General features: G+C 39.4%; 3 protein-coding genes and 1 long non-coding RNA gene across 13 annotated transcripts; 2 read left to right on the forward strand and 2 right to left on the reverse strand.

The window, feature by feature from the left end:
- Positions 1–489: 489 nt before the first annotated feature.
- NIF3L1 (NGG1 interacting factor 3 like 1) lies at positions 490–7,018 on the reverse strand. Of its 4 annotated transcripts, XM_035332083.1 has the most exons (7): positions 6,923–7,018; positions 6,417–6,848; positions 5,538–5,703; positions 4,981–5,107; positions 4,455–4,593; positions 2,986–3,069; positions 1,596–2,037 (listed from the first exon to the last, which is right to left on the reverse strand). In XM_035332083.1, exons 2-7 carry the CDS (start codon positions 6,838–6,840, stop codon positions 1,853–1,855), a joined length of 1,125 nt encoding a protein of 374 aa, XP_035187974.1. In that variant the 5' UTR covers positions 6,841–6,848; positions 6,923–7,018; the 3' UTR covers positions 1,596–1,852. The 4 variants fall into 4 exon arrangements, with proteins under 4 accessions (XP_035187975.1, XP_035187974.1, XP_035187973.1 ...); XM_035332084.1 differs by lacking the exons at positions 1,596–2,037; positions 6,923–7,018 and adding an exon at positions 490–766 and having other exon boundaries at positions 6,417–6,884; XM_035332082.1 differs by lacking the exon at positions 6,923–7,018 and having other exon boundaries at positions 6,417–6,884.
- Positions 7,010–13,742, forward strand: PPIL3 (peptidylprolyl isomerase like 3). Of its 5 annotated transcripts, none has more exons than XM_035332090.1 (7): positions 7,010–7,028; positions 7,936–7,985; positions 8,740–8,814; positions 10,326–10,419; positions 11,028–11,095; positions 11,547–11,665; positions 13,334–13,742. In XM_035332090.1, exons 2-7 carry the CDS (start codon positions 7,983–7,985, stop codon positions 13,458–13,460), a joined length of 486 nt encoding a protein of 161 aa, XP_035187981.1. In that variant the 5' UTR covers positions 7,010–7,028; positions 7,936–7,982; the 3' UTR covers positions 13,461–13,742. The 5 variants fall into 5 exon arrangements, with proteins under 5 accessions (XP_035187981.1, XP_035187977.1, XP_035187980.1 ...); XM_035332086.1 differs by lacking the exon at positions 7,010–7,028 and adding an exon at positions 7,330–7,367 and having other exon boundaries at positions 7,938–7,985; XM_035332089.1 differs by lacking the exon at positions 7,010–7,028 and adding an exon at positions 7,384–7,404 and having other exon boundaries at positions 7,938–7,985.
- On the forward strand, positions 11,545–26,024 carry CLK1 (CDC like kinase 1). 3 transcript variants are annotated; one of them, XM_035332060.1, is made up of 14 exons: positions 11,545–11,665; positions 13,909–14,031; positions 17,635–17,792; positions 17,992–18,223; positions 19,291–19,381; positions 19,795–19,861; positions 21,414–21,530; positions 22,391–22,557; positions 22,631–22,725; positions 22,811–22,940; positions 23,292–23,374; positions 23,898–23,977; positions 25,462–25,552; positions 25,648–26,024. In XM_035332060.1, the coding sequence occupies exons 3-14, from the start codon at positions 17,635–17,637 to the stop codon at positions 25,861–25,863; spliced, it is 1,527 nt and encodes a 508-aa protein (XP_035187951.1). In that variant the 5' UTR covers positions 11,545–11,665; positions 13,909–14,031; the 3' UTR covers positions 25,864–26,024. The 3 variants fall into 3 exon arrangements, with proteins under 3 accessions (XP_035187951.1, XP_035187950.1, XP_035187952.1); XM_035332059.1 differs by lacking the exons at positions 11,545–11,665; positions 13,909–14,031 and adding an exon at positions 16,339–16,490; XM_035332061.1 differs by lacking the exons at positions 11,545–11,665; positions 13,909–14,031; positions 17,635–17,792; positions 19,291–19,381 and having other exon boundaries at positions 18,083–18,223.
- On the reverse strand, positions 23,040–24,144 carry LOC118170103. Its single transcript, XR_004752486.1, has 2 exons — positions 24,030–24,144; positions 23,040–23,998 (listed from the first exon to the last, which is right to left on the reverse strand). It is a non-coding gene; the product is annotated as an uncharacterized LOC118170103 (long non-coding RNA).
- Positions 26,025–26,222: the final 198 nt, after the last annotated feature.

A 26,222-nucleotide genomic window follows, 5' to 3' on the forward strand; every position in this document is an offset into this window, starting at 1 on the left:
ACTTAGGCTACCATCAGAACCGCTAAAACAGTGATCAAGGCATTGTCTTACCCAAGCTCCGTAAGTTAGCTTGGGTAAGACACAAGTGCAGGAAATACAACCACATATCTTATAAGAGGTTACCTTTGAATCAATTCTTGGCTGATACCGTGATGCAAGCATGAAAGCTAAAGAAAATTGGTGTGAATTAATTCCTGTGGTTTTCTTGTTAAAGTATTTCAGCTTAATTTCAGATTGTCTGGATGACTATTCCACCTATGCATTGATTTTCTCACTCTTGCATTCAGTGCATATACTAAGGATACTGGCTCTTTGGTATAGATCTGGTGGCATTTTTGTCTTCTGTAGCAATTCTGGACTATTGTATTTGGAGGGATCAGTTGTACAGTTCCTTCATTTATTTGGGGAAGAAGGAATTTCCTCCTGCTTCAATTCTTAGCTTACTCAAAGGTCTTCATGGTATTGATAAGAATGATTTTTTTATATGTATATATACCTTAGAAGACTGAACAAGTAACATATTCTTTAGGTGAAGTAGGCTGGCTATTTCATGTTTTGAAATGCTTTAATGGTGATGTTACATTGTATTAAAATACACAATGTGGCAGAAAGCCTCTGACCACAACTTCACATCAGTGTTCTGGAGCCAATATCTAGGACCACTGGGAAAGTCTGAATAACAGAGCAGCTTCCTGACATTTCTCTAGGGCACTTCTAGTAGTGCTCTACTAAGGAGGAGCATAGTAGTCCTCAGTTACCTTCTTAGCTGAAAGAGGGAGATGTCTAAGTTACAGGGAAATATTTCCCAGATTTTTTCCATGATTTTAGTCTTCATTTGGTCTTCAAAGCCCTAGGGTTATACGGGACTCCAATGCATCGAGTTGCTGTGTGCAGCATAGTAAAGGCATTGTCAAATAAGCCAATTTTATTTATTCAACTTAAAAAGATGTCGTTTGTGAAGAGATCTTTACAAACTTGGCATGGAAGTATTTTCAGTTTGTTTAAATATTCATCTGGTATGCACATAATCCAGAGTTGGTAAGATATTCAAATGATAGATTTTACTTTCAAAAAAATAAAACCCAAAAAACAAACAAACAACAACAACAAAAACCAATCCAAACTCCCCAGAGGTTACTAATAGTGGAAATGCTACTTGTTAACTTTTAGTAACCCTGTAATTAAGAACCGTATGTATAGAAGCTGTTTTTATAAAAAAGTAACAGGTACATTAAATTAATTACAACATTAATAAGGGAGTTATAGCTTATAAAAAACTTCCAAAGTTTTTTTAATTGAGGCTTCCTCTGTTAAATAGCCTTAAAGCTGCATTAATGGCAGATTTTGCAATTGCATAGTAGTACCAAATACCTGAATTCTGTTCTGTATTTGCATATGAGCTGTGTCTTAATAAAACTGTTAATGCAAACCAATAATCTATACCCTTTCATTAACTATTATCAAGAGCTTTACTAGCTAAAATGCCAGTGACTTGTACTGACATAACCACAGTAGGATGAAACTGCTCTGTAAGCTTGAAAAGTCAGGTTTTCATATTCTACCCGAACCAACCCTCAAGTGGTGGGGTAAGAGTATGTACTAACAGTAACTTCATTCAAGTGCAACCCAGTAATTGAGTAAATCATATTTGAGTAGCTAGAAACAAGCATTTATTAGGTATCTGACATAACAATCTATATCCCAGACTTTGGGGGAACATATAATACAATCCTATACTGAACCAATTCAGAGCATCTTCATTAAGCTTTCATTTGGATAGGTCTGTAGACCTATCAAGATAGTATGAAACTCTTGATTGTGTTCTCTCACCCCTTTTTTTCTTCTTTTCCTTTTATGCCACCTGAAGGGGATCTCTGTCCTTCTCAGACACAATTATGTTGATTTTGTTCTGTAGATGGATATTAAGCATGTCACCCAGTTCTGACAAAAAGCCTCTCTCGGTGTTACTGTGTTCACAAAGAATAACACTTATTCTGTTGGCAACTGCATCCAGAATATCATGGTGGGACATCTCTCCTGCCATTTTGAGAAAGAAACGCCATGGTAGATTGCATACTGTTTAGGAAGCCGTTTCTTTGCAATGTATGCAAAATCTTAATTAGAAACTGGGAAGATGCAACAGGGGAAGTAGCCCATAAGGAGGGATGCAACGCCATCTACTCAGTTTAAGAACATGGCACACTCCTACAAGTGTCCCTTGAAGGACTTTCAGCTGATGTCCCCAGCAAAACCACAGAAATTCCATGCCCTCTTTGAATAATAGTAGATTTTGCCACTTAGGGCAGGAAATAAGCATGCAGAGTGGTTTGGAAGTGGACCATCTAGATGTCATGCATCTACTCGACAGGGTTGCTGTTGATGGAGAATAGCAACTGAGGAAGGCTTGTCAAGAAGCTGTCTGAGGGTCAGCTCTGCAGTGCTATGTATAAAGGAGGAGATGAGACATGCCTTGCCAAAGAACTTACTTGAATTAAGTACTATAGAGTGCAAGGCAGCCTTTGCATTGTGGAGCAAGCTGTAGGAACTACCTGTCACACTATCAGAAAAAAGATAATGGACTAAGTATCCCTTTGGTCAGATACACTATTATGGTCATTACATGGAAGATTCTGTAGACTGTTACATTCCATCTTCCTTCAGGGAATTCTGTAGGGAACTGAGGAAATACCTTGTATCTTGCCAAAGGAGAAACACACTGGAGGTTGCAATAGACTTTTCCATCAAACACTGATTTTGAAATCATGCATGTTTAATAATGTTTACTTGAAATAACCATCAGTGTGCCGTACAGCCATCTGATCTATGTTAGCTCTACTTTAGTGTTACTCTGTCATTCCAGTAACTGATCATTTCTCAGTTCTAACAGGCATTCTTTTTTTGGCCAAACCTTTCAACAGTCAACTCTTTCTTCTTTTTTTGTAGTGCCTATTTTTATAAAGATAATGAAACAACATAACCTCTTACCTGTGAGGTAGAGGTCAGCTTCCGTTCCCTTCAGGACACTGCTCCCAGAACCAGCACACAGAGCAGCTTTCTTCACTGGTGAATCTGGAGGATACAAGGTGCCACAATTAAACTTATTTCTCTCTGTTCAGCCTTTGCATCAGTGTTGCTATTAACTGTTTCACAATAACTACTACCTTGATTTTAGGGCCAATGTAAATTTGTTGGAGGAAGAGATGTGTTTGTCAGTTTGAAAGAGTCATAGGCCCATAGTATCTCTGATAGTAAGCAAAATCTATGTACCAAGAAGATGCATAGAAATTTTTCTACAAGGGATTGTGAGAGTTAGCAGAAAACTCCAGCATGGAGACTTGTTGCTGGCTACTGCAGCTTAGCTCTTTCTAGTGAAGTGTTGTTGGTTGGGTTTCTGAACTCTTTAATTTGCTGCTACTTTTTCCAGGACTCTAAAGTTCAACTCTGTTTGTTTTCCAAACTAATGATGCCACTAAGGCAGCATCTTCCCTCTGAGTTATAACTGGTTCCTAATTCTTAGCTTTCAGAAGGGCAAGCTCATTGCAAACTGAGAGCTCCTCCATATCATTAAAAATTTGCCTGTTTGCTATGATTGCTGATTCCAAACTGTTACATATGTGGTAGTAACAAGGAATTTAACTGTGCATATCTAGTATGTTCAGTACAAGAGGCGGGGTGTGCAAAGAATTTTCAAATTCTATTAAGGTTTTACAGTATGTTGCCATGCAATTACTGTTGATTAGACCGAATCAAACACTACAATCCCACACCACAATGATGGGTTTCAAAATAGGTTTGTTTTGTTTTAAGTACAATTGATAGTATAGGAAGCTTGTAACAAGACTTCTGTCTCATACAATGCAAAGAGTTGTCAACAATTTGCTCTCACAAATTCTATTAGTTATGCTTCTTGGATAGGTAACTGGGATAAGAGGATACATGTTCCAGGATTTAGTAGTGACCACCCTTTGAGCTAGGATAGTTTGCCGTCTCAGCCATCCATGCTTCGATGAAAAAGAAACGGTGACTATATGTTCAGAAGGATACCACAAAGCACTTACTATTTTAAGGTGCTTTTAAATTTAACATTCAGTCACAAAAGGGATCATACAGTGAGGTAGTAGACACTTGGATCTGATATCTTGGGGAGGAAAATCTTAGTCATTACAGGAATTATTAAAAAGTATGCCTCATACTCAGCTTGTGGTATCCCTCCTTCACACTGACAACCAGCATAATACAGAATCGCCAGTCAAAAATACAGATGATGTTCTTGTTCCATGATGGTATCACATAAAATCTAAAACACTGACTCTTGCCTTTAACAGTGCTTCATACTGCTTGAAAATAAACCTATCTAAGGCAGCAATATTTTACATACCCACACATACACTCACATTACTTGTATTCCTGGAATACTAGTTCAAAGGGGCAGTCTTACTGGCAGGTTTGTTTACCTAGTGTCTTGCCTGCTCCCAGGGCTAGGCGGATGTGGGGTAATTTTAGGTGACTTTTGATACGCTCAATAATGTCTGACAAGGAGGCTGGTTTACTCAGTATGCATAGACGTCCCATTCCAGTATGTGGAAGAAGAGGCTGAGGAGAAAAGAAATCCAAATTACTGTGAGAAAGCTGACTCCAGAAGTTTACATTGCTTTCCCTAATGTACAAAAATGAGTATATTGGGCGTTATGGATAAATACCTCTGTACTTTATGAACAAACATGTATGTGATGTTCTTAAATGTAACATAATAACTAGACTACCTCTCAGAACTGATTTTAGAATGAGTTCAGACCACACAGCTATTTTCATTGTTTGGGAAAATGTCCATGGCTTCAAATCCCCAGAGGCTAATATTTCAGAGCATTGACAGGTAGCATAAGAAACCTGTAATGCCAGTGAATTGCTGGACTTAAGTTTTTAGGACCGTCAGCTCACACAAATAGTATATTCACTGGAAGTAATACATGATTTTGTTACCTTTTGTAATGTGAGAATCTCAGTCTTGTGATGAAGAAGGCTGTTCTGAGACAATAATGCCACCACCTCCAGCAGTGCTTTCTGAGAGCAGTTCAGACTGACTCGTGTTTGCTCCTTACCTTCAACCCTGAGGAAAGGGATGTGCTTGGTGTTTTCTAAGAGACTAGATAAAATTTCAGCATCATTAGTAGCAAATAAAGCTGTTCTATCACAGAGGGTATTCTACCAGAGAGAAAGGGGGAAAAATAGACACCAGACATGGTATTAGCCTAGTGTAGTCTACTTTCTTGGAGTAAACAGATACAGGAATTAAACTCAGCTGTCCTCATTAAACCTCATATAAACACTCTTCTTTCCCACTTCTAATTCATGTGATGCTACATGGAATTCGTTACCATGTAGTATAACATGGATTGATCAGAAGGGGATCATTATCCTTTAAGTTTCTGGATCTGTTGCTGAAAAACTAGCAATGCACAGAGGAATGAAGTGGTTACAGCGGTAAAATACAGTTCAAGCAACAGAAAAAGCACAACATTAGAGAGTGAAGCAGATACCTGACAGGGAAAGTAGTGAGATGGAAAATCTCCTGGATGTCTTTGATTTTGGAGACCACTGTCTCTAGATGTTCAGTGGTGTCTGCACAGAATTCTACTCGGTGAGTGCCTTCAGTTGGATAGCTTGGAGAGGTTGATGGGTGCAATGGGACGGAATTACAGGCACCTGAGAAGACAGCGCCAGACTGCTGCTTTAGAGAGTTGGATGATGTAGCAGATACTGATTTAGCATATATCCAAAAGAGATGCAACTTTGAGAAAATTTTGCACTTGAATCCATTTTCCCTGACCAGAAATAAGAACTCTTTTCCTGTTGTCTCCATTAAGCACAGTCTATTTTAAGTGCAAAGAAGTTGATGGATATATATTATTTTTCATTCTTAATGCTGTTCAAGTTTTATCGTTGGATTTACAAAACAACAACAAAAAATAGTTTCCGGCTTGTAAAGCAGCCTGGATAAGACACTGTTCTTTTCATTTCATAATTCATTCATTTTCACAACATAAAATTTCAGATACTTTAAGGCCTGTACTTGTACTTTATAAATTAAAGGCAATGATTTAGAGTCAGCCGTCTATACTCTTCAACTAAGACAGACAATAAATATGCTGCACTGGTTCTGGCTATATCCAATAGCACAATCATGCATCTGGAAATTTCATCCAGTGTTTGTATCTCGTATTCCTCACCAAGATGAATTCCCTAAAATATGGTATGGGTACTTAGAAGTACTATAATAATAATTTTTAAAAGTACTCAAATCATAGTTGAAAGAATCAGAGGAAAGGAAAACGAGAAGATCCCCACATAGAATAATTTGACAGGATGAATATTGATGAGTAATTTGAACCAATTTTTTGTTTTTAACAGAATCTCACCAAGTCCCTTTGTTAGCCAGTTATTGACGCCATGAGGTACGGCATCGTATGCCGTGTGCGGGGAGTAAATCCCGATTCTGTGCTCCAGAGCTCGGACCACCAGCCGTTCCTTCCAGGTCTTCCACGTTACTCGTTTGAGCGGCGTGAATATAGGGGGGTGGTAAGAAAGAATAAGGTCTGCTTTCTTCTGCACTGCCTCCTCCATTACCTCCTCGGTGAGGTCGTTAGTGAGGAACAGGGTCTTCACAGTGTGCGGCGGGCTTGGTTCCACCAGCAACCCCACATTGTCCCAGCTTTCAGCCAGGGAGAGGGAAGCAAAGTTGTTCAGGGCAGAAACGAGTTCCCCGAGATTCATGAGGGACCGCGAAGGCAAGCGGCCTGCAACACGGATGCAAGACAGAGGTCGGCTCACCAGCTGCAACATGCGGGTACTTGCAGAGGGGGGGAGATGGAGGGGGTGAGGGCGGGTGCGGGCCCGCCTCGAACCGCGCGGTTCCGCCGCTCACCTCACGCCGCAGCAGCTTGGGGCCCAGGGGGCCGAGCCTGCGCCGGGTCCTTCCCCTTCCGCCGCGCAGCCGGGACAGCGGTCGGCCTCTGCGCCGCGCCGGCGTGATTCATAGATGAATGAACCACGCATAGGTGCGGGGTGGGAGAGGCCGCGGGCCCTGCTTTCGGGCGGTGGCGGGGCGAGGCGAGGCCCCAGAGGCTGAGGCGGGGGCGCGGCCGCGGCTCTGCGGCGATGAGGGTTCTGTGGAAGCACCCTAAGTTCACGAGATCGGAGCGCGGCCGTGCGGGTCAGGCGGGAGCACAGGGCAGGGCCCTGGGGCGCTTCACCGGGCCCTGTGGGGGTCCCCGTCCCGCTGCTCCGCAGCTGGTGGCCGTCCCCAGTGGCCGTGGCGGCTGGCCCGGGCTCGCCGCGGGCGCCATGGTTACCTGAGACGGCCTGCCAAGGCAGGGAGCTGGCCTCTTTTTTTGCATGTGGGGGAAGGTATGAAGGTAGAAGAAATTGGCATGTAAAAGTCTGATTTTCACACGGCTGCACCTTTATTATCATAATTCTGAATGGTTTATGTGAAAGTCGTTACTAAGTTAAAAAAAACTTGGATCCTGTGCTTGGATGCAGGTGCCTGTCTGCTGGAGGCTCTGACAACTGTCAGGTGGTAGCTTTGAGATCATACTTCTATATAGATACTGGCACGTGTTTTTTTCTCTATGAATCTCTTTTATTTATAAAACTATAATCTTTAGAAAAGCCGTAAGCATTTAGTATAAACTCATCTGAAGAAAGGCGCTTTTTTGTGGCCTCCTCCCCACACACTTTCTCTAAGCTGTTTTGTTGTTTCTGGTTCTTTATGTGCTGGGTAGTTGCATAATGCAAGTAAGACGTTTATCCACAGAGTCACTTGAATATTACTGTAAAATTATGGTGAAAAAGCTCATAACCACACAAAATATTTCAGAATCGGAAAGAACTGGGAAATGCTGGGGGAAAAAATAACAAATTTCATGTTTTCTTTGCAGGCAATTACTGTATACAAAATTACCTCAGCTTTTTGATGACCAGACATGGTGAGAACAATAGCACTTTTTATATATTTTCATATTTTCTGAAATGTTTGCTTCTTGGAAAATGAACAGCAGCTCTGCATCTCAAAGCATTATGTATTTTACTCTGATGCTGTGAAGAATGTCTAATGAGAAGCGCAGGTTTCCATGTAAGGCTTCTACGAGAAGTCTTCTTCCCACTATATATTGGGCCTGTAGAGAGATATATTTGCCTTGGTAGCTGGGTAACGGACATTTTAAATTTTATGAAGACTACATATAAATTCTTAAGAAAAGTGTGTGATTTTGTACAGTTATTTGTTTGTGAGGGCAGACTATATATGGTGTCATTCAGAACTATCCTATCGCTCAAATGGCTGTAATCAGGCCCATCACTTGTTCCTCTGCTTGTAAACTAGTGAGGTATGTGCACCACAGTGTGGCCTCCTGAAGTAGATATTACCTCAATTCTTCAAATTTGTAGTGAAGTGACTGTGTAGGTCCAGTTCACAGATGAATAATGTGTCTCTGGATTGAAACAGCATGAATCAGAGGTTCTGCATTTCCATGACAAACTTGATTTGTCCTGAAATTAAATGAAACCAGCATTCTCTGGTGATGGCAAAAGGTTTGCAACAGTAGCCTTGCCTATGGCCAAATACAATGGTTATATGCAGTGGAAATTTGTTTATGCTCTCGATAGGACTGGAAAATAAAACAGTCTATTAGCTGTTAGCATTTAATTTCTGATTTAATTATTTTTGTGACTCTTGCTCAGGCTGTCACGCTGCACACTGATGTAGGAGATATTAAAATTGAATTGTTTTGTGAGCGAACACCGAAGACTTGTGAAGTAAGTCAAATAACAGGAATGAGACTGTTTAGTGTTGAGAAACGCATTAGAAATGGTGAAGACCACAGAGGAGGTGAAGTGACTGTCCCAATTTATCTTTTAACATAATGGAATATTAACATTTTAAGCTGGTGTGGAACTTGAGCAGCGTATACTTGGGTGCTGTGTAATAGTGCCTAAAGCTTTGCTGCCTGTTTCTCACCAGGTAATGTTTGGCTAAGGGTTGCTTGTCTCCAAGTTTTGGTGTATCCCAAAGTGTCCTTTGCCCTTTAGGTGAAACATGGATTATGGCCTGGGATTCCCATATTTGCCTTGGTTTGCCTGCACTCAGTCAGATTTGACTTTTCTTAAAAGTAAGAATCACTGGCTTAAATTGAAATGAGTTACTTTTATCGAAAAAAACAAAGAGGCTTGAAGCTATTGATTACAAAATTACAACACATTTACAAAATAAAAACTTTGAATGAAAATTATATTTATGAACATGTTTCAGTCCTCATGCTTGTTCCTCAAATCAAATGCCCTTGTGCTGTTAAAGCTTTATTTAAAATCCTTTGTGTCTGTGACAGTGTCAAAGGAGCAACTTCAGCATAATTTGAGTATGACTATTCTGTGGCAATACTCTGTGGGATTACCTAATGATTCTTCAACCCATCATAACCTTCTTCTATAGGAAACAAAGGAAATAGGAACTCTAAACACAAACTGCAGTCTATTGAAAATGTTGTAAAAATTTTTGTAAAATATTGAAAGTGTTGTAAAATACTTTTCTTGCGTTTTTACAGCTGTTTCTCTTTTGGCGATAGAGGCCACACAGGAGTTTTTAATCCATAGATAGTTTTAGCAGTCAGTATGTCAGAGTAGCTTGTAAATTTATTTTTTCCTTCATGTTGTAATTCTGTAGTTCTAATGTTTCTTTAAGCCAGATTAAGTACTATTTTAGTCTGAGGCTTTGAAATTTGGTATCTCAGAGTCTTCCTGATCTCAGGTGCAAAACTTGCTTCTTTGATTCTGAACAGTCCATCTTTGAACTGAAGTGAAATTGTCTTTCTCTAAAGGCATTTTCCATGCAAACGAATCGCCAGTGCTTATCAGTAAGGATAAAGGTATCCAAATTATGTTTCATAAGCTATGTAAGGTGTAGAGATCCTTTCAAAGAAATGCATGTTCCTGCACAAAATGAAAGAAAATATTTATGAATCACTCATCAGATCTGTCTCCTGGATCATGCTGTCTGTGAACAGTTTTACCATTGCCTTTTTCACTTCCATATAGCCTATAGATAATTTTTATTGCATTTAGTACTGTTTATAACAATGACAAGCTCTGAAGAGGGAAGGAAGAGGCCTGAGTGTTATTTATATTTTTTAATAGTCAACAATAGTCTGGGACAGTGGGCAAATGCCATTACATGGTCACAGTGCAAAGCAGAGGTAAAAGTGTTCTTAGTATTTTAGTAACAGAGAACATTATTTCTGAATATTTTAATATGATTTGTTTAATTTCCTTAGAATTTCCTGGCTCTGTGTGCTAGTAACTACTACAATGGCTGCGTATTTCACCGGAATATAAAGGGCTTCATGGTTCAGACAGGGGATCCATTAGGTAAATACTTCTGTCAATGTCTCTCTATAGTAAAGTTATATAAAAGTAAAACAGAGTATCAATAAATATAAATAAATTATAAATGTCAATAATTACAGAAACAAAATGTTTTTTAAAAAAATAAAGATTATTGTACGTTAATAGCGGTTTTAATGATGTGAGCTTTCTGAAAAGTTTGCTGTGGTGAGGTTACAGAAAAGCATTCAGTTCTAAATAATGCAGTAATAAAGTATTCTGTATACTTTGAGTTTTTTCAGCTCTTTCCATTAAATATGATTAGTAGCAGTTAACTATCGTGGTTTCTCTGTTTTTTGGCTGGAAGGCTATACTGCCTCTAAAGCATTTGGGAAAATGTCCCAGATGCTATTAACTGTCTGGGAGAATGTCTGATTCAACTGTGTGTCTGTTTGCAGTCATACTGAATTTAATTTGAGGATATATCAGTATATTTTATATAGAGTTCTGGCTCTGGTCAGTACCAAGCCATGAGAACCTAATCCCTGGCTCAAACAAAATGGAGTCTATCTGGGATCTTTGTTGTAAAATTTTATAATGGTACATCATTTGCTGTGGAAAATCATTAATATATAGCAGTTCTTCTTTGTCAGGCACTGGGAAAGGAGGTAATAGCATCTGGGGCAAGAAGTTTGAAGATGAATTCAGTGAATACCTAAAGGTATTTCTGTGCTCTCAATATGCAGTTATGTTTTCAGATGAATTTTCTTTACAGGTTGGAGAGTGATCAGTGTTGTGCTGGATTAAATTACCCGTTTTGTAATTGTGAAATAAAGTATAATCCCAGAGGGAAGGAATATAAAGCTCGTTATTAAAATAGAAACAAGCATTGTAATTAGCAAGTTAGATTTGAGGGTTATCATTGCTGAGAACAGAAGCAGCAATTTTTAACAAAATATTTTTCATGCACTGAAGGCAAAGAAATAATTTTTCGATGTAAAAGCAAATTTGAGGAGCTAGTTTTTATAATGTGGGTTGTGATAGAATGTGGTATTAACAAGAATGGATTTTAATAATGACATTAATGACACTGACACACTGTGCACTTGGTACAGGTTGATGTCCTGCTTTCACAGGTGGTTATTCATTTTGATTTTTTTTTTCTCTTTCAGCACAGTGTCCGTGGGGTGGTTTCAATGGCGAACAATGGCCCAAATACCAATGGATCGCAGTTCTTCATCACTTACGGCAAGCAACCGCACTTAGATATGAAGTACACTGTCTTTGGGAAGTGAGTGATCCAACTATTTGCCTCCTAGCCATGGAGTGTGATGGATCTGAATATTTCAGGGCACATGCAGTACAAATTTAGAAACCTGGGGTTCTAAAGCTCTTTAAAATATTTGATGTGTATGTGTAAATATATGCTCTTGCACTGTCACCAGAATTATCCTAAAATGCTGCTCCATTTTTCGTAGTAGTAGGGAATGCAATTGAAATAGGCATATTAAAAATTACCTCAAAAATGGAGCTGGGTTGAGTTTTTTTTTTATAATTATTTATTTTTTTAAAGCTAGTTGTTCCTGCTTGCCATTTCATACTGTGCCCAAATGGGTGCATCCTAATTTTTAGCAAATTCAAAAATAACTGGATACACAGTTGTAGGGTTTATTGACAAGCAAGAGTCTGATCTGGAACTAGATATGTGGATGGGTGCAGTACTGACACGGTCAAGCTTCTATTTAGATGGAAATTCCTGTTGAGCAGATAAAACTTCTGGAACTGGCAGTTCGTAAAATTAGATTACGTTATTTAAGATGTATCATTATTTTAAAACATTATGTTAATAGAAGCTGCTGATAATACACCATCCCTAAAGCAAATGTTTAATTTTTGAGTCCTTCAAATGCTGCCTTTTCTTTCTCAAAGTCATGGTAATATCTTTTATTTTGTTTATTGTTAAGAAGTCTGTAGCATGCAAGTGAATCTTGTTGAGAAAAAGCTGTTTTTTTTCAAAGACTTAAATATTCAAAGGAAGCTGGTGAAAATTGAAAAATTCTATTTCCTTCCATCTGCTTTGTTTATAGGCAGGTGGAAGGTATAGGCAGGTATAAGCATCGGTGTTCCTTTCATTTCTGAGTTTGTTTAGAAGTGATTGAAAGGGTTTTTTTTGACATCTTCCTTAGAAATGAGTAGAGGCTCTGACAGATTAACTTTGCCAGATTTTCTGGCAAATTTTTTGGCAGTTTAAGATACTCCTGACCCAGTTGCAGAATCAGGAGAACATAATATGTAGTCCATGCTCGAGCCCACAATTCAGCATCCAAGATTCAAAGAGCTGATGAATGTGACAGTGAATTGAACTGTGAATGGCATGGGTTTTCTGCAAAGTCCATTACTGGGAAATAAATTACCCAAAAGGTAAGAGGTTTATTAGAATAATCCCTCTTACCACTTTTTCAGCCCGACTGGGCATCTGAAAGCCTAAATACAGTTGTGCCATTAGACTTACACAGTTATTGGTTCTTTCCAATCTTGTCTTTGTGCTGGAAGCTTAGTAATTACAATTGCACGTTTGGAAGTTGATTTTCCAGCCATGGGATTTCAGTAATTCACAGTGAGGTTTGGTCTGGCTAGTATCTTGTCAGTCAGTTGACTGGTCAGTCCTGCCTGCAAGGAAGTGCAGTCTTTACAGAGATGTGGTTGGCAGAAAATATGATGTTGTCAGGTCAGTGGAAGTTATTCTTTCTTTTACCAGAACCTGTTATGGATGATTAACATTTCCTTTCAAAATAGGTTATATGCCATATATAGTTTTATCTGCCTTATTTGTATAATTTGCTTGCAGTGTCCTTGTACTGTGATACTTAGCTAACTGTGAAGTGTTTTGAGATACCTCCATTGTGAAAATTCAATCATTATTAGAAGGAGATTCCTAGCAGTTCTGCTTTTCTTCCAGAGTTATTGATGGCTTGGAGACCCTGGATGAGCTGGAAAAGCTGCCTGTGAATGAGAAAACCTATCGACCTCTTAATGATGTTCGCATTAAAGATATTACAATTCATGCCAACCCTTTTGCTGTGTAGCCACAAACAGTCTTGACGCATTCTTTAGAGATTGGTCAGGTCGACTGTTGGGTGATTATGGTGTTTAGAGTGTCATTAAAAAGGGTAACTCAACCTTGATCATACCTTTGGTCATTGAATGCAGGGTTTTCAAGTGTTGTGACATTGTTTGGGAGTTGTTATAGGGGAGTCTTGTGCTTCAGAAGACAGTTTTTCCAGAGTATATTCCTTGATTTTGACTTTTAAACTTTGCTTCTTGTACTTGTAAAACAAGACTTTCAAAAATACATATATTTTTGCAAACCTTTGTTTTCTGCCTTGTCTTTCACTGTGATAACTGTGTTGAAACAACGGGCTTTGCTACAGTTTCATAGTGTCAATCTTCAGAAACTTTCCTATGTAAATTCTAATGTTCCTTACTTAACAGTTTTTTAGAAAATTCACTAAGATATGTTATTTTTTCCCCTAGGTGAAAGCAGTGTTACAGGTAGAGGAAACTTTTCTCTGCTAGTGCATCAAAGACAATGTTTAGAGGAGCTCTTGCTCTTGCACTGTCATGTTGGAATGGTAACCTCTTCAGTGTCCCTGGAAGGTAGATCGTAAACAATTGCTTTAGCCTCTGGCACAATACTCTTGGAATGAAAGAGTGTTTGTGTCTTTATATAGCTGTTGTTTGAAACTAGGTAACCACGGATTTACTATAACTTGCTTTTCATCACTTCATTGCACAAACAGTAGAGGGTAAACACAACAAAGAGTATTGACCGAAAGGTTATGGTCAGACTTCTAACCAACAATATACTGATATACCCAAAATAATAAACGATACTATGGCCAAGATGATATTGAAAAACAAATGAGAGAGATGTCATTTGGTCCTGTTTGAGACCAAATGTTGTTGGACTCAAATAAGAAAGTCTGCAAGAAGGTACAGAAGTTAACGAGCAAAGGCCTAGTGTCCACCAGAGTAGATCAGTACCCTCTCTTTGGGACGAAATTTCTGTATGGATGAATGAATGAGGAATACATCCATTCTGTTGCATCTCTTGGTATTGTTCTGGAGTTCAGGGGTGTGTTTAAGGAAAGGAAAAAAAAAATAAAAGACATTTGAAAGTGCCAAAATGTCAGCAGAAGTCTTAAGAGATTGTGTGTCTCTTTGCTATGTGGTGTTGCTTAAAGTTCCTAGCCCTTGCTCCAGACTTCCTACATTTTACCCTACTAAGTCAGTCAGGTGAAGGATTTAATTATTTTAGCTCTGTGCTCTTCCTGTCCTTTTCATGTTACCAGCACATAACAACAGCAAGTAGACAGAAGCAGGCAACTGCATGTTGGGCTGACACATTGCCGCTACTGTTATGCAGAAAGAAATACATACTGAGAATTTGCCTACAGTGCAGAGGAACTATTAGTTAAATTAGAGGAATTAATTTCTGTAATTTAAAATGCTGATATCTAGCAATGAACTCGGTAGAATTTCAGGTCTGCTTTTTACCTCCACAAAAAGACTGATTTATAGAATGTGTGAAATAGAGGAACAGCAAGCAATTTGCTCTCTGCATGATACATAAATTCAGATACTTCCTTTTTTATCTAAACTTGCATATTGAAAGGGGAGTGATCTCATGGGACAGATTTGCATCCTGCTTTTAGTCATATTATGCTTGTTTCCCTGTTCATGGTTCTGAACCTTTTCCATGGGAACTTGGAATACAACAGGAAAAATAATGGTGGGGTTGGTCCTGTCCACTTCTGAGAGAGAGACACGTGAGTGGAAGTGTAATTTTTTGGGCTGGTTGATGGGTACAGCATATGTGCAGTTTAGTTCTTGCGTACAGCTATAAGGTCAGGTGGGGAAAGTTTTTTTTTTTTTTTTTTTAAATACCTAAAAGCAAGGGGGGTCATCTACAAAGGCTTTGAAATGTTTCAGAATGTTTAGTGCTTCCCAGAATAAAGGAATATATGGCTTTAGAGAACTGATACATATAGACTGTTGCAGCATTTCAGGACTCCTTTATCCTTAGGTGCTCCTTTCCCACATAAATGAGATGGCAGACAAGATGTTGGACAGCTGGGCTTTTAGAGAACTGAATTTCAGGTGTGGTGCTGGGTAGCTTTGCTGAGGTGGTGGCTGATGGGTGGTGGAGCTCGTGCCATGAGAACAAGGTGAGCAGAACCCAGGGGCAGAGGTGGGCTGTCTGGTACAACTGCTCCCGTGTCCGCAGTGAGCAGGAAAGCAAGGCTTCGTTTTGTGTTTTGTTGTTTGTTTGTTTTTATGTCCTGTGGGCATAGATGGCTAATCTGTATGTTTATTTAAAGAGTTGTATTTATTTTTACATGGGTATTTATGTTCAACCGAGCCTTGAAAACATGACTAAAAGCTAGTAAAAGATCCCATGACACATCAAAAAAAGTGGTGGCCAACTGTTTTGAAATGTTTTTAATGCCAATCATTTATAAACAGCTGTAATTTGTTAGTCACCAGTGGTACTTTAAACTTGTGCTGCTTTAAAGCTGACTGGATATGTGCATTAACAATTTGTCTGGGCATGTAGAGAGGAAAAAAAAAAATCAGGCTTTCATTGCCAAGGAGTAAAAATGACGCGTCAGTGAAGAGTCACAAAAAGCAGCCTTCTGGTGGTCACTCTTAAATGGTGGCTAGCTTTATTTTGTTCATCGTCGCGTTAGACGATACCGAAAAGCTCTCTGCAGGAGCCCAGGGGAAGGTTTTTATACTGGGGCTACTTGAAGAGCCAGAATTTTCCACCCGCTGTCCCGGAGCCTGCCGTGAAGCCGGTGCCGGCGGGGCCTGGGTAGCGAGGGGGGCGCGGGGCGGCTGAGGGAGCGCTGCCGCCTGGGCCCGTCCCACCCTGTCCCGCCCCGCTGTGTGACGCGGCCGCGCTCCAGAATGTTCCTTGGCAAAGCCATTTTGTGGCGAGCTGCGGCCAGGCGGCGGTGCCCGGTTGGCGGTTCGCGGAGGCTCCAAGGAGGGCGGCGGGTATCCTGAACAGCACAGCGGGTACCCCGAGCAAAGCTGGACCCCGAGCTGCTGAGGTGGGGCGGGCGGCGGGGGGGAGCTGAAGGACGCAGGCGGACTGCGGGGTGGGACTGGACGGGACGGGACGCGGCCCCACCGAAGCTGCCTGGGGGCGGCCCGGGGGACGCCGCCGCGGTGCGGGGACGGGGCGACCTCCTGCCGGGATGAGGGGCAGCCCCTGGCCACTCGGTTCGGCTCGGCCCCGCCGACTCGGGTGGGCGCTGTGCCCCCGCCTCCCCGCGGCCGCCATGTTGTCTGTCCGCGCCTAGTGCCGCGCCCCGACAAAATGGCCGCGGCCATCGCTCTTAGGGACGCCTCGCGGGGCCGGGCGGAGCCCACAGCCTCGTCCTGGGGCAGGGATCCCGGCAGCGGTGGCAGCCACCGAGTGCCCTGCGACACGCGCCTCAGTCGCCTAGGGGCGCCGAGCTGGCCGGGGGCGTTCGTCAGGCGTCAGCGACCTGCTGTGGTACCCCGCCGCGTTTGCCCGAGCTGTATTTGGCGAGCTGTGACCCATTTACGATCGGACAATGAAGGAAAAGATGTTTAATAAGAGACTAACCTTTTTTTGAATGCCAGTAATTGATAGTTAGTAGATGCATCAGTTTTACAGCCACTTCGAGTTAGCACTGGAGCACAGTGGGCAATGTTTCACACAGAATGGCCCAGGTGGGAAGGGACCTCTGAAGATCATTTAGTCTGAAGATCATCCCCTCTGCCAAACAGGATCATCTAGAGCACGTTGTGCACGGTGGCATTTAAACAGGTTCTGAATATCTCCAGAATAGACTCCACAACTTTTCTGGCAGCCTGTTCCAGTAGTGCATTGCATGCGTTTTTAAGTACACATAAGCTTTCCATTTTCCTAGTGCACACACCATTTATTATTAACGAGGGTGCTTGTGCCGCTTTGCAGAAGTAACATTCTCGGTGTGTGTTTAGTATCTGGTCCACAGTGCTTTTGTTTATAAGAGGTAGCTTATTGGGTTTTATTCACTTACCAAAATAGTCCTTTTGAAATTAATTTAAAAACGATGTGGAGAAAGGAGGGAAAAAAATCAAAGTTGAGTAGTTGAGGAAAAATTGTCACTATACTTTCAGTTTGATACTAATGGTTTGTCTGTGGAAGCTGTTTCAAAGAGCAAAATACTTTCTGAATTACAGATGCGGCATTCCAGGCGAACTAATTATCCTGACTGGGATGAAAAAGAAAGTTGGGATCGCAGAAGATGTGACAGTAGTCATAAGAGGAAGAGGAGATCGTTTAGTGGTACACAGGAGAACAAGCACTTCAAACATGATCTTTCTAAACTTCCTGATAGGTAAATAACATTATGATTTCTGATACAAGTAGGGACGTGATTTAACATTTTACTATCCTGATCTGGTTATCTGATAACATACTCGTTTTTTGAGTTGGAGATATTTCAAGTTAGGTGTCTTACACCCTAAAACAAAAAGCTGTCTTGATAGAGATACTGGAAGTTATTTAATTAGGTTTACTTAATCTTTTGTTTGTAGTAACTGTTCAGAATCCAAATCCATAAATGAGAGAGACCATCATGAACGACGCTATGTTGAAGAATACAGAAACGAGTATAACCAAGGATTTGATAATGGACATCATTACAGAGACCATGAAAGTGGTTATCACAACCATAGTAGCAAATCATCAGGATATAGTGGGTGGAGTTGTTACAAAACGAAATACAAGACGCATCATAGTGCCTGTCATCATCATCATCATTCACAGGTGGTATGACCAATTTTAACTTAGAATTTTGTATTTTAGGAAAATAATCTCTCATCTGGGCAGTAGTAATTGAGGGGGTTTGGGGAAGTCTGTCGATAACGTTTATAGATCAGTTCTTTTGTTTATATTAATAGATTTTTTTTGCTATTTTTTTTCTTTTTAGTGAGAACATATGGTTTGTAGGTATGCTTGTGATACCACAGAACATAGTCTTGCTATTTGTTCATTGGATATATTTGAGCTGATTAATGAATAAAAACCATCAATTGGAGTGCTTGAAATACAGGCATCACTTTCATGCCTTAAAAACTTAAAATTACATCAACTGTTTATTTCAGCCCTACCCAAAAATCCAAATACAGGCTTTCAAACTTGATTTTGAATAAGTATCACTGAAATAGCAAGGATGTCAGATTTTTGCACTTTTCTTGGTATTAAGATGTTTTAGGTCTCAGTAAAAGTCTGTAGAATCGGATAACTACGAAAACTGTCCAGAAGCAGGGTAGTTTTTCTGAACTTTGTCATATATTTAACTGTTAAAAAAGCTGTAGGTAGTATTTAGAGTTAATATCTTCAGCTGAGGCAGACGAAAGTAAATATATATGCTATTTTTGTGATGAAAAAGAACAAACACAAAACTATTATTAAATATTTCGACCAGTGATTTAAACGTATTTAAGATGGGTATTCTAGTTTGCCCATAAGGGTAACTTATATAAGGTAATTATTAAATCTTTTTGCTATAAGAAGTGAGGGCACTGAAGTTCTAAAGCAAAATTCAGTGAACCAATCTTTTAAAAGAAAAACAATTGTGTTGTAATTTTTTGTTGCCTTGCCACTTTGAGTATCTTATCTGAAAATCTGTTCCTTGCCATGTTTTTCTCCTGTAACATAAACTATATGCCCTGTGAATTTCTGGGGACTGAATTTGAATTTGCTCCTGCCAACCGTTTGTGGCCTGGCGTGTATCTGAATGCCTGAATATCTCCCTGCTGAATGAATTTCGTATTCTGACCTGAATTGACTCGGGTTTATTGATTGGTTGGACGATCTTGGTGCCGTTCCAGAAGAGTCATCGAAGGAAAAGATCCAGGAGTGTAGAGGATGATGAGGAGGGTCACCTGATCTGTCAGAGTGGAGACGTACTAAGTGCAAGATGTATAGAATATTTTTCAAAACTTATTAACTTTTCAGATAGAGTAATTTCTTTTAGCATAAGATGTGAGGGGGCTTTGGAAGTCTTTTCTTTCTTTTTTTTTGTTTTGTTCGGGGGGGGGGGGTTGTTTTTTTTTTTTTTTAAAAATTAAATGCATTTTTTTTTTTTTTTTCCCTTTTTTCCCCCCAAAATAGTAAATGAAGTTAATGAACATTCTAGAATGAGATCCCTGTAAATGTGCCTTGATGAGAGATGTCAGTAAACATCTCTCAAACTAGATGTTTACATTTTTAAAGAAGCACAGTCTAGAATAATCTTCAGTGATAGTATTTGTTTTTGTTTATTTTTGTTTGCTTGTTTTTTAATGGTTGAGTAACTTCATGACTTCTGGGATTGACAGTCCTTTTCTTTTTAGATGAGATTGTTGCTACTTTGGGTGAAGGTGCTTTTGGAAAAGTAGTGGAATGCATCGATCACAAAGTGTAAGTTTCTTTTAATAAATACCTGTAATTTTTCTTGCTGATACTTTCACAGTTTGAATATCTTGAAGTGCTTTCATACTGATTCTGTTGAGTTTACCTTTACTTTCTCATGTGTTGCTTTGTGTATTTTGTTACATTTTGACATAACAAAACAGTATTTTTTTTATTATTATTTATAAGTGGCATCAGCATAGGAATTATGAATGCTTTGTGGTTGGAATTGGAGATCAAACTGTTCAAGTTGTTAACTCAGCTTTCCCCTTGGGGAAGGTTTCTTGCATGTTTCTTGGAGCATACATGGTATGGTGTTAGAAAAATTTTATTGTATACCTTGAGGCAAAGAAAGCACACGTTTATGCTTAAATATAAAAAGATAGAAGTAAACAGTGCATTAGATAGAGGACTGCTGCAGTAAGCAGTTCCACAAGGTGTCTGTGAAGATGTGTCATAATTCTTCATATATTGAAGAATCGCCAGTCCTGTGAGCTTTGGCATGGGGAGTCTTAGCCTGACATTTTGGTCATCTGGATCATCTCTCAGTGGCATTTCTGCTCACCAAGTGGAGCCTTGAGTAATTGGCATTTTGCAGTTGCTACAATGCAATGCTGCGACTGTTCCTTATCAGCAAGGGAAACCTCACTCCCTTACATGAAGTCACTTGGTCCCTGGCATTTCTGCTTCCAGCCAGTTTAACCCTCAGCCAGTTAGGCCTTCTTGCTAGATGATTTACTGCAGAAAAGCTGCAATTAGTTTCCCTTTTAGTGGCCAGGTAGCTTTCCTGTTGCTGTTCTAAATGTACGTTAGCACATTGTGACAGAAAGAGCACCTTGACTTAACGGTTAGGCAGGACTGGTGGAGGTGCCATTGGGTGCATCTTCAGCTAGAGAACTTGTCCCTGGCACAGGGTAAGGGGCTGACTGGCAGGTGGCCTAGACTTAGTTGTGTGAAGGCCCTGCACAGCTTGCTTCTGTTGAGTAGGGAAGAGGCCTGTGATACTTTGTGGCATATGTTCAAGTATCATCTGTGGTGGTGCAGTGCCCTTTGGGTTCTAAGAGTATATTATAAATGAGTAATTTTTTTTTTTTTGATGGCAGTTTTTCTCTGTAAAATAGTATGAAACCAGGTTGGTTGTCTTCCAGTTAGCGTAGAAGGCATTTGATATGTCAGTTCAATTTTTTTTACTTAACTGAAGAAAACCTGTCATTTTTGACAGTCGTGTAGGGCTGCAAGTTTCTGCAATAGCAGCCCAGCATATGTAAACACATGATAGGGGGTAAATCAGTATTTTAATCTTTACAAATACCACCAACGTACAAAGTGTCAAGTAAGTTTTAAAAAAGAATAGTTGATGAGAGACCAAGTTTTAGTTGTGCTTTTGTGTCTATGATTTTTTTTTAATTGAAAGTCAGTATGTACTTAAAAATGTTTTCTCATCTTGATAAGGTTTACCAATTAATTTTGTTATTAAACAATTTATATAATGGTAATTACTGAATACTCTTAGTTGAAACTACTCATTGTTCTAATGACTGTTAAAACCTGTGAATTTTAGGGGAGGTAGACATGTAGCTGTGAAAATAGTAAAAAATGTTGATCGGTACTCTGAAGCAGCACGTTCAGAAATACAAGTACTGGAACATTTAAATGCATCAGATCCCAGCAATACATAGTAAGTATACAAAAAAGACTGAATGTTACTTTAAAGTGTTGCTTTAAAAATACTCCAATGTCATTTTCTATAGCGTGTGTTTTAGAAAAAAAAATCAAAACATAACAAAAACCCTAACTTCAGTACAGCAAACTCAAAACTACAACATAGTAGCTTTGAGTATTTTTTTTCTCAATTCATACCAGATTTCTTCTTTTCTGTCTCAGAGCTTGAGGGCCCTTGCTGTTTCTTTTAAAAGCTGGTCTAAGTCTTGCAAGTGTGTTTACAGCTGTACGCTAGCCTCTCTGGTGGTGCAAGCTTTCATGCAGCACAGGGCTGCCCAGCCTTGCCAGGTGCTAGCTGTTAGTTCTGGATTGGATTAAATTTTCACTTGATATTCCTCAGACCTGTGAGACTGACTTAGGAGTCCGCTGTAGCGAGAGCAGTTGTACTAATGCCTGAGCAGATTTATCACAAGTGGATGTACTACCTCCCTTATAATGTTCTTATTGTGTGGGTTAGAAGAGCTTAATCAGTTCTCCCAGGGCTGATTTTTAAGTGGCACCAGAAGGGGTCTTAGTGCTTCCAGTAAGTTTTTTGTTGCTATTGGCATTGTCTTCCTGTTCCTAATTTCTCAGTTCAGGAAAAGTTTCGAATTCTGATTTTTTTTTGTAGTCTTGAGTTGACTGGAACATCTCACCTAGCACCAACATTTGTTAGGGTTCCTGATTGTTTTGAAGCTCTGCTACTTGAAGTAGGTTAGTGTACACGCAGGGGAATGTTAAGCCTCTAAAAGGCCATAGTCGACTATGTCATATGATGTTTATGTCAGCATTATATAACTAAGTGTTGAAATGCATATGTTTTCCTGCTTTCTGCAGTCGCTGTGTCCAGATGTTAGAATGGTTTGAGCACCATGGACATGTCTGCATTGTTTTTGAGCTACTGGGACTCAGTACCTATGACTTCATTAAGGAAAATGGTTTTTTGCCATTTAGACTGGACCACATTAGACAGATGGCATATCAGATATGCAAATCTGTGAACTGTAAGTATATATATTTTTTTTATTTGTTAATTTTTCTTCATGGAATTTGCTAACAACGATATTTACCTTGCAGTTTTGCATTTGAACAAACTGACACACACAGATCTCAAACCAGAAAATATTTTATTTGTGAAGTCTGATTATGTAGAAGAGTATAACCCCAAACTGGTAAGTTGCTGGCATCTTCCCTGTCCCCCCCTCAGCTTTCTGCATTTATTTTGTCACTTGAATCCCACTGTCTGTTTAATTCCAGAAACGTGATGAGCGTACACTGAAAAATCCAGACATCAAAGTTGTGGACTTTGGGAGTGCAACGTACGATGACGAGCATCACAGTACTTTGGTGTCTACAAGACATTACAGAGCTCCTGAAGTTATTCTAGGTCAGCAGAAGTCTTTTCAGTGCAGGAACTGTGTGCTTTTAACTCAATGTTGATAATTTTAAGCACTAACCACATATGGAAAAACTGATTAAAAAAAAAAAAAAAAAGTCTTGTTTACAAATGTGCCTGGCTAGGCAAGTAAGCCTGGCTAGGTGGAGTACTACCTATTTTCATAGTGGAAATGAGCTTTGTGTAGTCCGTCATGTTGATAAGATTTCATCTGTAAGATTTCAGTATGCTGTTGAAAAGCAGTACCTTTTAACTAGAATTGTGCTCCAGAAATACAGCTTGCTCAAGCTGTTGAGCTGTTTGTAGAACAATATAAAAAGAAGCTTCTGAATTTTTTTACAGCACTAGGATGGGCACAGCCATGTGATGTTTGGAGCATTGGATGTATCCTCATAGAATACTACCTGGGATTCACTGTATTTCCGGTAGGTACCTGAACCTCAAAGAGATGCAGCACAACTTGGTAAATACCTTTACAAATTGATTGAGTGGAATGGGGGAGTGGGTGCAAGATCCTGGTCTGTGGTGCCAAGTTGAGGAGAAGAGGAGCTTTCTTGGAAGAGGCTACAGGTTACGTACAGTAAGCAGTGTAGCTAGCTTGATGAAAGGGGATCACACTCTACTGAGACTAACAAGGTTTCTTCTCAGAGTCATCCAGTATTACTCAAGCATGCAAAGCGCTTGTTCTGACAGTAGTGCTGGCAGGTGAAATTTATGAACCAAAAAAAAAAAAAAAAAGGCAAAGCAGGGTAAAAGAGGAAAACAAAGAAAAAACAAAGTACATTTTAACTCAGTTCAGGTAACATAACTACAGGCTCTCTTTATTCCTTAATCTGAAATGGATTATTGGTTGCAAGGTGTATAGTCTAAAGCTGAAGGAGGGTTGGTTTGTGGTTCATGGTAACTTCCTCTAACAATGAAGGTAAATATTTTTTCTTTTTCCTCCAGACCCATGACAGCAAAGAGCACCTGGCAATGATGGAGCGAATACTGGGGCCTTTGCCTAGTCACATGATACAGAAAACCAGGTAAGTACATTTTACTTACAACTTCATTTTTTACATTATTTACATTATTTACAACTTCATTTTTAAATTAAACTACTTAGAAGTTTGGTTTAACAGCAAATCTTAAGGGGAAAGGAAGAAGAAAGACAAAGGGAAAATACAAAGGACAGGACAAAAGGTAAAAGGTAACAAAAAAAAGGAAAAGGGAAAAGACAGACAAAGGTAAAAGACAATGGAAAAGAAAAAAATGTAAAATGAAATAAAAGGGAAAAGACAGGCAAGGGAGAAGGGCAAGGGGAAAAGACAGATAAGGGAAAATACAAGAAAAAAGAAAAAGACGGGAAAAGATAAGACAAAGGGATAAGACAGAAAAAGGAAAGAGAAAAGAAAGGGGAAACTACAAGAGGGGGGAAAGAAAAAAAGGGAAAAGAAAACACAAGGAAAAAAATATGAAAGAGAAAAAGAAAAGGAAAAAGGGAAAGGCAAGGGACAAGACAGGGGACACGAGAGACAGATCGGACAAGAGACAGACGGGACAGGACAAGAGGGACAGAGAGGGGACCAGACAGACAGGACAATGGAAAAGAAAAATAGAAGTCATCCAAGGGAAAAGGAAAAAGATGAGGGAAGAGAGAAGAAAAGCAAAAGGGAAAAACAAGTCAAAAGTGGGAAAAGGAAAGGACAAGGGAAATGACAAGACACAGACAAGTGAAGAGACAAGAAAGAAAAAAGATGAAAAAGGAAACAAGAAAAGGAAAAGAAATAAATGATAATGGAATATAAAAAGGGAAAATATGACAAGGGACAAGGCAAGGAAAAAAGGTAAAAGATACAAGAAAAGTAAAGAAAAGGGAAAATGAAGAATGGACAAGAGAAAGGCAAGGGACAAAAAAGGGTAAGTAAATAAATAAATAAAAAGGGAAAATAAAAGTTAAAAGGGAAAATAGAAGGAGAAAGACTGACAGGAGACAAATATGAGGGAAGAGACGAGAGAAAAGGGAAGAGAGAAGGGAAAAAGGAAAAGAGACAAGGAAAAAGAAAATAAATGAAAAAGACAAGGATAAGACAGGAAAGGGACGAGACAAAACATGTAAGAAAAGGAAAAAGGAAAGAGACAAGGGACAAGAAGGAAAAAGACAAGAAGAGACAAAAAAGCGGAATGACAGACAAAAGACAAGGCAGATAAGGGAAAAGGTAAGGGAAAAGAGGAAAAAAAAGGAAAAGACAAGGAAAAAGAAAGGGAAAAGACAAAAGACAATGGAAGTAGCAAGGCAGAAAAAGGAAAAGATAAGAAAAAGGAATAGGAACGAATGGGGAAAAGGGATGACAGAAAATAAAAAGGGGAAAAGACAAGGGAAAAAAGGGAAAAGGGCAAACCCATGAACTTAACATTTAAAACGTGGAACAATCCCACATAGATATTTTCCATTGTAATGTGCTGATATATATTGGGGATGGGGCAAAACAGATATTTTGAGTTACAAATCATGGTTCGTTTGTTCAAGGAAACGCAAATATTTCCATCGTGACCAGCTGGATTGGGACGAACACAGTTCTGCTGGTAGATATGTCTCTAGACGCTGTAAGCCACTGAAGGTAAAAATGATGGAAGGGAAAATGCTTTGGGAAACAGATGTAATTATGAGATTTTTTTTTAAGTGTTTTTTTTTTTTTTTCTTTTATTCATGAAGGAATTCATGACATGCCAGGATTCTGACCATGAGAACCTCTTTGACCTCATCCAAAAAATGTTGGAGTATGACCCAGCCAAACGTATCACTCTTGAAGAGGCACTAAAGCATCCTTTTTTCTTCCCGTTGAAACAAGAAAAAAAAGAGCTGTCTCCTATAGCTGAGCAGGCTGATACAGATGGTATCAGTCCACCAAAGAAACATAAAAGATTTTAAATATTTATTGTGTACTGTTATTTTGTAAATGCCCTATTTTGTATTAATGCGTCTCTTTGGATACTTAAGTTTAACTTGGCTGCTGACATAAAAGTTATTTAAGAAAAAGATGCTGATGGAGTGTGTTTCCTTAATAAAATCTCAATACATATTTACATTAATAAATGGAAAGAGCACCATCCATCTTACGACATAGACCTCTCCTAAAAAGGAAAAACAATATTAACCTTTCTTATTGAATTGTCCTAGAATCATAAAACATCTAGGGAAAGGGGACAGTTCAAATTGTTTTACTGATGTGTAACTGATGTTTTTGGGGGGTGGGAGGGCTAAGAACAGAGACAACCCTCTGCATTAAG

The sequence above is a fragment of the Oxyura jamaicensis genome, chromosome 7 (genome assembly GCF_011077185.1).
Source record: "Oxyura jamaicensis isolate SHBP4307 breed ruddy duck chromosome 7, BPBGC_Ojam_1.0, whole genome shotgun sequence".
Classification (NCBI taxonomy): Eukaryota; Metazoa; Chordata; class Aves; order Anseriformes; family Anatidae; genus Oxyura; species Oxyura jamaicensis.